The 13,176-nt window shown below is 38.4% G+C and overlaps 1 protein-coding gene across 1 annotated transcript; it reads left to right on the top strand.

The window, feature by feature from the left end:
• Positions 1-5,006: 5,006 nt before the first annotated feature.
• LSM2 (LSM2 homolog, U6 small nuclear RNA and mRNA degradation associated) lies at positions 5,007-11,487 on the top strand. The gene is made up of 5 exons (XM_012548908.3): positions 5,007-5,313; positions 6,530-6,597; positions 9,219-9,249; positions 9,378-9,437; positions 9,530-11,487. The coding sequence occupies exons 1-5, from the start codon at positions 5,311-5,313 to the stop codon at positions 9,653-9,655; spliced, it is 288 nt and encodes a 95-aa protein (XP_012404362.1). The 5' UTR covers positions 5,007-5,310; the 3' UTR covers positions 9,656-11,487.
• Positions 11,488-13,176: the final 1,689 nt, after the last annotated feature.

Below are 13,176 nucleotides of genomic sequence, written 5' to 3' on the forward strand. Positions count from 1 at the left end.
GTTGTATTATCATCCATTTTATGATTTCTACTCAGTTCCCCAAGACTGTTCTGGGCCTCCTTTTCTTTTTTCTCTCTGCATGTATTTGCTTGGAGATTTCATCTTCTATGAATTTAATTATTGTTTCCACATTGATAATTCCCAAATCTGTAAACCCAGTCCAAATTTCTCACCACAATTTTTAGTCGCTTCCTATGGAATATATATAGCCAAATATGCCACCAATATCTCTCATATTTAATGTATTGAAAAAGAAATTCATCCTTTCCTACCAGCTACTCTCTAATCCCATACTTTTTCTAAATTTTCTTATTTCAGTTGAACTGCCCTATATACCATTTCCAGCCACCCAGGTTGGAAACCTTGCAGTCATTTCAGATTCTTCACTCTTCCTTATTCCCCATATCCAATTAAGTTAACAAATCATAGCCATTGTATTTCTGGATCTCTCACATTCTCATAATCTGTACTCTCAGGTAGCTACAACAACCTCAGTCATCTCTCATAACTGCTTATCTTTTTTTCAGTCCTTTTTGTGTTAACAATATTAAAAAAAAAATAGTAAGCACAAGCCTGGTTGTGATACTTCCCTTCTCAAAAACCTTCAATAACTCCCTTTTGCCTGGAGGTCAAAAATGCAAACTGCTTCATTTAAGATTCTCCAAAAGCTGAGTTCATTCTAGATTTCCTAGTGGTTAGAGCATAAGCTGTGGAGTCAGGAGGGCCTGAGTTCAAATTTGACCTCAGACACTTAACAGTTAATAGCTGTGTGACACTAGACATGCCACTTAAAGCAATTGTTTAAAAAAAACAAAAAACTGCATTCTAGCTTCCCAGCCTTATTTCACATCACTCCCCTTTATATACTCTTAATAGCAAAATTGGACTACTAATTTGTTACCCAAATTTGATATGCCATCTTCTACTTCTAAACATTTAAATGAAATACTCCCAAAAACTGGAATATGCTCTCTCAATTTTGTTTTTCAGACTTCTTTTCTTCCTCAAAGACTCAGCAACAGTGGGGAAATTGTCCCATTTCTTTTGCTCCATGTCCAGTGGCAATAGGAGGCAGTCAACAGCATTTATTAAGTACTCAATATGGGCCCAGGACATGCTAAATAATGGGAATGCAAAGAAAATAGCAAAAACAAAAACCCAAACACTAATCTCTACTTGCTCATAGTTTAAATGCAAACTGTGTACAGGAATTTGATATTTCAGAGGAAATTTCAGAGGAAAGGCACTAATATTAAGGAAGCCATGGCTTCTTTTAGACAGTGGGATTTTAGCTGGGACTTAAAAGGAAGCCAGGAAGAGAAGATGGAGAGCATTCCAGGCATAGTAAGAGTTCCAGGCAATACTAAGTATTATCTTATTAAAGGAAGAATAAGGGGGCTAGTATCACTAGATTGAAAAGTAGAGACACCATGTAAGAAGATTAGAGGATTTTTATATTTGATCCTGGAATGATAGGAAGCCACTGAAGTTTCTTGAATGGGGGAGGAGTAAGGTGAGGATATAACAGATTTAATATTTAGAAAGATCAATTTGATAAAAGAATGGAGGATATATTAGGGTGGAGAGAGACAAGGCAGGGAGACCATCTGGCAGGCTATTGTGAGATGAAAATGAACTGGCCTAAAATGATGGGAAGGTAAAAGACAAGAAAGGGATATATATAAGTGAGATTATAAAGATAACAGGATTTGTCAACAAATTGGAGGATGAGAGAATGGGTCAAGAATGATATCTGAATTGTAAGTCTGGCTATCTAGGAATATGATTGTGCCCTCACCAACAAACAAAATTAAGAAGAGCATTATGCTATTTGTCCTTCATTTTTTGAAAAGGACCAATTTCATCATACGATGATGTCTTGCTCATGAGGCAGAATTTGCACAAAAATGTTAACAATATAAAGTAAAAAGAGACTACAGGACACAATGTTGGGGATTTTGAATCAAGTATCTACTATGTTCCAGGTATCATCCCAGGTCAAAGGTAGACAAGAATGAAAATTAAATATCTTGTTCCTATATCTAAGAACATTTAATGGGGGAAGGGGAAGCAAGTCCATATATAAATATATATAGCAAAACCAAAATTACTAAATATATTGGTAAATAAGTTAAACACAAGGAAGTTTGGGGAAAAGAACCTTAAGTGGAGTGCCAATAGTAGATTATGCTTTTGTTATGGCTTTTTAACTTGGTCTTTATCAGAGGGAAAGCTGTAGTCCACAAGTTCCTGCAAAGACTCAAAAACTACTCACCAGGATTAAGGCAACCAGAGTTTGCAGAGCTATGAAGAGTATGTATTCGAACATTTATTTGAAGAGAATTTCTATAGAGAACTCCCAGCAACTAGTCATGTGAGGAAAGGTAAGACTGAAGACAGTTCAGTTCAATTTGTCTTCTATTATACATGCAAAAACAAAACTCATGATTACCACTAAATAAATAATACTAACATACATCTGTGTTTGGCTAAATATGCATGACATGGATAGTACACTTACAAATGGGTCTTAGTGTACATATGTGATCATGTCTTCATACATAAATGTTTGAGAAAAAGAGTAAGAGAATCCAAAGAAATGTAGAACAGTTGTACAAAATTGTCCTGTTGCACTAGTTATGAAATGTGGGGGCTGGAGAAGAATTATTGGCCCATTTTATAGGTTTTGTTGGGTGGGGACCAATACAGTGAATACTTGTACAAAAACCACCTCACTATAATTCAAAAGGTAACATGATTTTCCCTAGAGGACTCACATAGACATCCCAGTTGAAATAAATTCCATGTGTTTTTCTTGAATTTCAAAGAAACTATTCTTCATAGCAGACAGATCTGGGAGAGATTAAAACCCTCCAGCAGAAAGGGCTCTGAAATTCATATACATGTGAACAAAGTAAACATTTCAGAATTATAAAGAAAAAGTATGCAGCCCTCTTTGTAATGGCCAGAAACTGGAAACTGAGTGGATGCCCATCAATTGGAGAATGGCTAAATAAATTGTGGTATATGAATGTTATGGAATATTATTGTTCTGTAAGAAATGACCAGCAGGATGATTTCAGAAAGGCCTGGATAGACTTACGTGAACTGATGCTGAGTGAAATAAGGAGGACCAGGAGATCATTATATACATCAACAACGATACTGTATGAAGATGTATTCTGATGGACATGGCCCTCTTCAACAATGAGATGAAACAAATCAGTTCCAATAGAACAGTAATGAATTGAACTAGCTACACCCAGAGAAAGAACTCAGGAAAATGAGTGTGAACCACTACATAGAATTCCCAATCCCTCTATTTTTGTCTGCCTGCATTTTTGATTTCCTTCACAGGTTAATGGTACACTATTTCAAAGTCTGTTTTTCTTATGCAGCAAAATAACTGTATGGACATGTATTCATATATTGGATTTAACATATATTTTAACATATTTAACATGTATTGGTCTACCTGCCATCTGGGGATGGGGGTGGGGGGGGGGAGGGGGAAGGAGGGGAAAAATTGGAACAAAAGGTTTTGCAACTGTCAATGCTGAAAAATTACCCGTGTATATATCTTTTTTTTTTTAATAGCCTTTTATTTACAGGATATATGCATGGGTAACTTTACATCATTAACAATTCATGCATATATCTTGTAAGTAAAAAGCTATAATAATTTTTTTAAAAAAGTATGGCTTGAAAGAAATGGGAAGACACTTTTTTTTTTTTTTTTTTTTTTTTTTTGCTAAGGCAATTGGGGTTAAGTGAATTTCCCAGGGTCACACAGCTAGGAAGAAGACACTACTTTTGCAAAGAAATGGGAAGTCTGCATGTGTATTTTTTCACTTTTTTGGTGTATTGATTATGCTGATTTTCCCTCTTTTTCTTTTTGTCTTAAAAATACTATTTCTATATACAATGAAGATGGTGATGTTAAAAATCACAAAAGGACATTTAAAGAATAAATTCGACATTTATTTTGAGGTGTCCAATAGACACCTCATGATGACAAATTGGAGTTCAGGAGAGGGGTTAGGGTTGGATAAGTAGATCTAGGAATTAACAACATAGAGATGATAATTGAATCTGCAGGAGCTGACAAGATAGGTATAAAGGTAAATATATACTCTACAAAGGTATAGAGTAAAAAGAAGCCCAAGACAGAACCTTGAAGATTTTTTTTTTTAAAGTGAACTATTACAGATAGGTCACCCAATTGTGGTGAAAAGATCCCAGAATGTGTTTTGGAATCCTAGTTCTGCCATTACTTAGCAGTCTGAGCTTGTAAAAGACAAAAACTCTTGGTCTGTTTCCTCCTCTATGAAATGTGGTTAATACTTGTGATGAGAGTAAAACTGCTTGATCTGCGTCAGCCCAGTAAAATTAAGTAAAATCACCAACAAAATGTCTCCTTTGATCTACAACCCTAAATGGTCTTGCATCCTCTGGAGCAAGATAAGCCTTTCTTGAAGGAAGTCACGACTCCAGACAAGATTTCACATCCACTGGAGATTCCCTTTAGACTCATGCATAAAATGGGTCTTCAGAAAATGACCCTTTGCAGATCACTTCTCTCTAGAGAATGCTATTCCCGCCAAGAGAGGCCCTCTGGGTGTTTCACAATAAAGGTTTTCTGCCATAGCCTTTGGGTTTGGCGAAAGGAACTCGCGCCTTGGACAGCTGACCCTCACCCATTCCTGCGCACCTCCTCTTCGGGCGCTTCAAGCCTCATCGTTTGCCCTGCCTCTCTCACAGGATTCTGGGGAAGGTTAAATGAGAAATCTAACATCAGGAGCACAAACGTCGAGTCAATGTTTTTAGCAAATAATTTCTTCCCACATCACCCGATGGGTACCTGGTAATTCTCCCTCTCATGTTTACATCTGCAATGCACAGGGCAATGTTTGAATAGTTTTCATTAACTAAATTGACCTCAGAGGTACCCGCCCTTTAACCCCAAACACGCCTGCGCAGTGAGATTCTGGAATAGTAAGAGGATATAAACTCCGCCCAGAGTCCGTCTCAATTCTCAAGTTGCAATCCTTTCCCCTCCTGGAAGAACCGGGAGCTGACTAGGTTGGTGCCTCTTCAAATCAGCTCGTTCCTTCTCGCTCCCTCTCGCGCTGTCGCCTCTTCGCTGCGCGTGCGCACTCGCCCTCACCCTCACCCTCGCCCCGCCGTAGCGCGCGACCCCTGGGCTCGGATTCCGGTGGTAGCGAGCCTCTCACGCGGCCCACACCTCCCCGAAACCCGAGCTAAGGCGTCCCCCCTCCTCTGCAGGACCCGAACCGCGGCGCGAGGATAATGGTAAGGGCCGTGACGTCATAGAAGTACCGCTGCCCGCGGAGACCGTTGAATCGGTTAAAGGGCGCGGGGTGAGGGTGGAGGTGTGTGTTTGTGTGTGTGTGCGCGCGCGCGCGCGGGGTGAGGGTGGCTGTGTGCGCCTGTGTCTCTCCTCCTGCCTTGTGCTTGTTCTCGGGGAAACTGGGAAGAGTGCGAGGTCTAGCTCCTGCTCCAGCCCCTGCCCACCCCGTCGGGAGAACCTCGGGTGTACAGCCTCCCCCTAATCTGGGCCTCGGTTAAAATTAAAAGATTAACCCCCCCACCCCACACTCCTCTGGAGCTTCTTTTCGTCTCCAAATTCATGCTCCTTTGACTAGTGGTTTATTACTTAATGAACTGTTGATATTGAAGTAATAGCTAACGAATGTATAGATAATATGCTAATTTATTTACATATGCTAATTTATCTGGTGGTAGTATCATCCCCTTTTTAGATGAGGAAAACCAGGCACAGGTGGTGGTCCCATTGTTAGGCAAGATTTGAACTCGGGTCTTTCAGACTATAAACCCCCTCTATCCACATGGGCTACCTAACCCATACTACTTTAGAAACGCTTCTCCCCTACAGGAAAGAGAACACTATGTTCCAAAAGCTTTAGTCCAAAACAGCAATAAGACTTTTGGGACACCGGATAATAGGTAATTGAAAGGCATAGTGATGGTCATTAAGTCCTAAAGAGAGTAGTACTGGTGTGGAACAAGGACAGAGGTTGTACTTGAAAGGACTTGTGAGAACCATAGAAAATAAAATTCTGCAATTGGAAGGAACCTTGGAGAGTATTATTTTACAGGTGTGGCAATTGGACTTGATTTGACCAAAATTTTACTGCCAGTAACTGGCACAGCTGAAATTGCACACTTTGCACATCACTACACAATTAAGCTTGATCTCAGCTAAGTGTTGTTCAACACCAGGCCCAGTGCTAATCAGGGATACAAATATGAGCAAAAAGAAAGTCCCTGCAATGGAGGAGTTAATATTCTAATCATGGAACACTACACATAGGAGGAGAGCTGAAGGGTTAACTGGGGGAGAACAAACACATTGTAATTATAAGCTCAGAAAATGAGGGGGCTTTTTTCCTCCCAAATGGAGATACTGGAAAGAATTCACCACTAAGGGAATGGAACATAGGTGGTTAGTTCACTCCCCTCATTTTTTCCTTTTTCCTTCCTTCAGCTCTTCTACTCCTTTTTCAAGTCACTTGTGGGAAAGGATGTTGTCGTGGAACTCAAGAATGACTTGAGGTAATGTGGAACAAATGAAGAGTCTGCCTGCAGAACTGAAGGCAGCAACTTTGCTGGATTTCCATAGAATTCTTTTGACAAAAGAAGCTTCTTAATGCTCTATGCATTGCAGTAGGGACTGGGGGAAGGATATAAGAATATTTGTCATAATCCTTACTTTTAACTTTACAATCAAGAAGGAGACAAGTCTTGCAAAAGGGAAGAAATTCAAGATAAGTACCAGACAATATAGTACCAGATATTAGATGATATGGTGTACAAAAATGTGTTTTAAAAGAACTTGGGGAAAGTCAATCCTAGTAGCCTGGGAAGGTGAACACTGAGAGATGGGTAGAATTTGGAGATATTGGGAATTGAGATAGGAATGTAGAAAGGATTCCAGGTGAAATACTATGAATGAAATACTTTTTTCAGAGGGCCAATGAGCACAGCTTGTTGACTCTATACAAGTTGGCCCTTTCCTTGCTCTCTCTAGTCTTCCTACATATACCCCTTTCTAAGAATTTTACAATCTAGCTGTGGTGACCTACTGGATCTTCTTCATTCCAGGATCTCTTCTCTGGGTGCTTTTGCATTGATAATCCAACATTCCTAGAATATTTTCCTTACCCCCAGTTTTGGCTTCCTTCTAAACATCACACAAATCCATCTTTGGAGACCTTTCCTGATCCTGCTCAGCTACCAGAGCCTTCCCCTCCAGATTGTCTTCCATATATTTTGTATGTTATTAACCGTGTAAATTTACATATCTCATTAGAATGTAAGCTCTTTAAGAATACACTATTTTTCCTTTCTTTGTATCCCTATCACTTAGCACAATGCTTGTCACATTATAAGCATTTAATATAAATGTTTACTGATGGATTGATCATATGGATGAGAATTCTTTGTTTTTACATTTTTGTTATTAAACACAAATTGTTAGTAGCACGGAGGTAAGGTTGAACACTAGGGTCTGTATAAAGGACAGAGTGAGTCATAGGCAAAACTGTGAAGATAAAATTTTACCTTCTTCCTCTCCTTTCTTTACCTTCGGTATCCAACTAGGTCTTATTTGTCATTTCTTTGTTACTGCTTCACTAAGCATTTATATAAATCAAGCTCTCAAGGGCTTAAGGTGGGACAATTCTCAGGAACATTTTTATTTTTAATAAGGAACTCATACTTAGGAGTGAAAGAGACTTATTAGTGGTCTTCCTCATGAGTCCATTCTTTTGCTATTCTACTAGTGCCAAAAGAAGGCTTAATACACTTATAACAAGATACATTTATAAAGGTTTTCCTCCTTCTAAGGACCATTAAAAAAAGGCATGAGCATGGTGATGTGATGTGGAGTAGTATTGATGAATTGAAAGAAGCAGCCGAGGAGAGAGGATGGTAAACTACAGGAGCCAAGATAAGGAACCACAGACTGGCTGCCTGAACAAGAATCAGATGTGTTGTGATGCATTTTAAAGTGGGGATCCAGCTTCTGGGAAGGAGTCTCACTTCTTCCTGGGTCCACTTGTGATGGGTGCTCCTCACATGTATCAAATATCAATTTGTCCCTCTGTAACTTCCACCCACTTCTCCTAGTTCTGTCCAAGAGCCAATTAAAAACAAGGTTAATGTCCATAATAACTTCAAATCTCAATTAGCTGTTATGTGCTCATCTGTAAATCTTCTCTTCAGGTTTGTAAATACCCTTGATTTATCTGGATCTTCTCTGAATACCCTTTAGCTTATCAATGAATGTTCTTCCTAACATGTGGTTACCCAGAATTCAGCACTTTTTTCTTTATGTGTTGTGTTGGTCACACATAGAGACAACAATGCTATTTCCCTAACCTGGAGTTTCGTGGTATTCCTATCCATAAGTTTCAGTCTAAGATTGACTTATACTGAGTTTTTAGCCCACTAAGCCTTTGGCTTTTTAAAAATATAGTTACATATCCCTCATTTTGTGCTTGTAAAAGTTGATTTGTCAAAATCAAGTATAAAATTTGACATCCCTATTAGACTTCATTTGGGTGGATTCAGTGGAAAGACCTCTCATATATTTTCCTTAAATATTCTAAAATTATTTTCATATAAAGTTATAATCCTTGCTTTGTCATGTGGTCTGCTAATTATTCCTTCCAATTTCATGACAAGACCAGATTGCTAGGGAGCTTCTTCCAAGCTAGCATAGAAGCATTAATGTTTATTGTCTTTTTACGCAAGAATAGCAGAGAAATTTTGTGGAATGCTTCCTTAAAATTGAAGTAAATGACACCTGTAGCTTCGTTGGTTTACCTGTAAAGAAAACATTCTGGCATGGACCCATTTGGTGGTTGTACTTCATGTACTTCAAACTTCTGTTTGTTTTTTGGGGAGCAAGAAATGTTTGTTAAAAGTATAATGCAGGGAAGAAGTTATCACCCTGTGACAGGAAGGTTGGATAGGGGAATGGGGCAGGGGAGGGAGAGAAGTATTGCACAAAGTATTTGTCTTCTCTTCCCAAACTTGTCCTTTCTCCTTGCTGGAAAAATGAAAAGTGGGTGGAAGGAAGTGGGACTGTCTCCCCAGGCTAGAAAGTGGTGATAGCATTCTGTTTTGCTTATGCCAAGTTTGGTTCTAACTAAGTCTTCCTTCCTTCACAGTATCTGTGGGACCCTGCACTCTGTGGACCAGGTGAGAAAAATGAAGCATTCATTCTATCAGGTTCCCTGAGGGAAATGTGAATATGAGGGATATAAGGGAGGAGCTTGGGTCCTGGTTTCTGTATTAATGGTGTGTGTGTCTCTTCTCCCTTTCCCCAGTATCTCAACATCAAACTAACAGATATCAGTGTTACAGACCCAGAGAAATATCCCCACATGGTGAGTTGAGAGGATGAATAAGGAAAAGGGCTGCACAGTAAGTTGAGGAAAAAACTTCTCATGAAAATTCTTTTTTTTGTCTTTTCATCCAGCTCTCTGTGAAAAACTGTTTTATCCGGGGTTCTGTGGTCAGATATGTGCAGCTGCCAGCAGATGAAGTTGACACCCAGCTATTACAGGATGCAGCTCGGAAGGAGGCTATGCAGCAGAAACAGTAGTGACAGTTATCATTACCTTTGTGACATTTCTTCCTCCAGTCCCTAGTTCAGGATCCTTTTTTTAAAGGTTTTTTCTGCTTTTTTGTTTTTTGAGGAGCAAGAAATGTTTGTTAAAAGTATAATGGAGGGGAGAAGTCTGTGACAGGAAGGTTGCATAGGGGAATGGGGTGGGGGAGGGGGAGAAGTATTGCACAAAGTATTTGGCTTGTCTTCTTCCCAAACTCATCCTTTCTCCTTGCTGGAAAAGTGAAAACTGGGTGGAAGGAAGTGGGACTGTCTCCCCAGGGAAGAGATGTCTCTCAAATTGGGGAGTAAAAAGAACCTGTCCCGCATCGGGAATAAAGTTTGAAACTTGGAAGTGTTTGTCTCTTTCAAGATGCGATTGAGGGTATCAAAATTACACTTTCTAGAGAAGGAGGCAGACTAAAAGAAAAAAATGAGAATATTTTCAGACCATCCATGCTTTTTATTGTCTATTTCCTTCCTCTACTTAGCTTTAGGTGACTAGTAATTCAGGCATTTAAATCAAGAACTGAAAGGAATCTCAGAAGTCAACCAGCTTCAATCCTGTTCATATTAACAAATGAGGAAACTGAAGTCCAGGAAAATTAATCGACTTGCTCAAAGTCATTGATGGAATTTGAGCTGAGGTTCTGTCAAAGAACCTCTGACAGAATTAGTATGTTTCATATTTAACTTGTATTGGATTGCTTGCCATCTTGGGGAAGAGGACAGGGATGGGATGGGGGAGGGAGGGAGAAAGAAAAAATTTTGAAACGAAAGGTTCTACAAAGATGAAAGTATGCATGTATTAGGAAAAATAAAATATAATTAAATAAAAGTACATGACTACATAGGAAAAGGAAAAAATTAGTGCGTTCAACATTGTACCACCATTTCCAGGGAACATGCTATAGTGGAAAGAGTATTTGGATTCAAATCCCATTGATTGAATTGATTTGTTATCTTAGACAAACCACTCAACTTCTATAGGAATCAGTATCTTCATTTGCAAAATGAGAGGGTTTAATTAATTACTTCTAGTGTCCCTTTCAGCTCTTTGTGTGTGATCCAATTTTTATGGGCTTTACATAAGGTCAGAGCCCAACTAACCTAGAAAGGCCCTGCTGTGTTATTTTGCTACTTCTTGGTTTGTAGGGTTATGGATAGTCACAAGATTGCCGACTGGGCTCCTCCCTAGGTTAATTCTTTGCATATTATCTCCTTTTATTGGTTCTAAACAGTATAGATTGGGTCATCACTACTATATGTTAATTCTTTTACTTTTCTTTGAACAACTATCAGATTCCCTATGCAATTATTCTGAACCTTTTCTCAAGTCACTATACCACTCCTCCAGAAAATGGTGATTTGTTAAAATATTTAACTGATAAAACTGAGATTGTCTCAAATTGCCTTTCCTTGTGATGTTTATAGTTTTGTTTTATAGTTTATTATTTTTGTTATTTTAAATTCATCCCTTCTGCCAGGAGGCAAATGAGTAACTATTTTTTGACTCTTGGATTATCATTGCATTGATTTGGAATTCTAAAATCTTTTCAGTGTTACTGATGTAATATGAAACGCTAAAACTTTTGGTTTTGGAATTTGCTCCAAAGTGGCTCTGACTACACCTTTAGTTAGCTTCTGGCCTTAGGAACCTCCTACTCTGGAAATGCCCAGTCTGTCTCTCATTCTGAATAGACTACTTCTCAATTCACTGCTGACGGATGATCTGGTAGTGACAAATCAAATTTTGGAGACCACCCTCAATTCATCTGGAGATTATTCCCTAGCCTTGAACTATTAAATTAACATATTTATGATTGAAAGCTGTTATAAGTATCTCCTTGGTTCTGTTTTTTTTTTTTTTTTTTTTTTTTTTTTTTTAATAGCCTTTTATTTACAGGATTTATACATGGGTAACTTTACAGCATTAACAATTGCCAAACCTCTTGTTCCAATTTTTCACCTCTTACCCCCCCCCCCCCCTAGATGGCAGGATGACCAGTAGATGTTAAATATATTAAAATATAACTACACAATAAGTATACATGACCAAAACATTATTTTGCTGTACAAAAAGAATCAGACTCTGAATTATTGTACAATTAGCTTGTGAAGGAAATCAAAAATGCATGTGTGCATAAATATAGGGACTGGGGATTTAATGTAATGGTTTTAGTCATCTCCCAGAGTTATTTTTCTGGGCATAGCTAGCTCAGTTCATTACTGCTCCATTAGAAATGATTTGGTTGATCTCGTTGCTGAGGATGGCCTGATCCATCAGAACTGAATAGACTACTTCTCAATTCACTGCTGACGGATGATCTGGTAGTGACAAATCAAATTTTGGAGACCACCCTCAATTCATCTGGAGATTATTCCCTAGCCTTGAACTATTAAATTAACATATTTATGATTGAAAGCTGTTATAAGTATCTCCTTGGTTCTGTTTCTTTACTCAGTAATGGCTTCACATGGCTTTTAATAAACTTTGCCCTTTGACTAGGAGAAAGGTCCAAGCCTGCAAATTCTTTTGAGACATCTTGCCATACCAGTCTGGGACTTCTGGGTCTCCCCTTCTCAACTTCAACCTTACCGTTGTATAAATTGTTCTAATTCTGCTCACTTTGGCTGCATCATTTCATAAGTTTTATTTCTTCTGAAATTGTCTATTTCATCATATGGCAAGATTAACATACACTACAATCTGTTTAGTATATGAGGGTAGTCCTTTAGTTTCTAATTTTTGGCTACCATGAAGTATATTTTTATATGAATATTTTTATACACATAGGCCTTTTTATTCTTTGATTTCATTGGGGAATAGGCCAAATAATGATTAGTACTGGGTCAAATGGTATGCTCAATTCCAAATTTTCCAGATTGGCTAGATGATTTTGCTCCACCAACTGTGTACTGATATAGCTGTTTTCCCTCTAGTCCTTCTGACATTTGTCATTACCCTTTTTTTGTTTTATATATATATATAAACTGAGGTAAGATAGAGATTAGAGAATTTTAAATGTTTTATTTGAAAGGGAGACATTTGCTGGGACCAAATGGATCCATGGTTTGGTCCCAGGGCTGAATGAGACTGGTCTCCAAGAATCCAGCAGCCAATGCGAGTTCTCAATGACATATTTATACATAGTAGCTAAACAAAGGCAGGGGTGTGTGTTGGGAGTCGCAATCTTTTTGCTACTCAGCAAAGCCCAGAACTGAGATCAAATGTGCACAGCACTCATGCAGGAACAACATTTCCTTCTATGATTCTCATTAGTGGGCTATTATTTCCTATATTATTTATAATTGGCTTGATTATAGCACTAAACATTATCTTAAAAAAAATATAGTGACAAGGGGAATTTGGGCAAGTTAACTAGAAATGATTCCACATGCATATTCTGTCTTAATAAAACTAACCTCTCACTGAGACAAATGATAAAAGAGAGAACACCATGGAAAACATTGTCACTATGGAAAAGAATCCAAAGGTGCAGGAAATAATGGTGTTT

The sequence above is a fragment of the Sarcophilus harrisii genome, chromosome 4, assembly GCF_902635505.1.
Source record: "Sarcophilus harrisii chromosome 4, mSarHar1.11, whole genome shotgun sequence".
In the NCBI taxonomy this organism is placed as follows: Eukaryota; Metazoa; Chordata; class Mammalia; order Dasyuromorphia; family Dasyuridae; genus Sarcophilus; species Sarcophilus harrisii.

Coding starts and splice junctions, on each gene's coding strand:
- LSM2 (XM_012548908.3), top strand. Junction 6,598..9,218: donor GAACTCAAGAATGACTTGAG/GTAATGTGGAAC, acceptor CTTCCTTCACAG/TATCTGTGGGACCCTGCACT. Junction 9,438..9,529: donor CAGAGAAATATCCCCACATG/GTGAGTTGAGAG, acceptor CTTTTCATCCAG/CTCTCTGTGAAAAACTGTTT.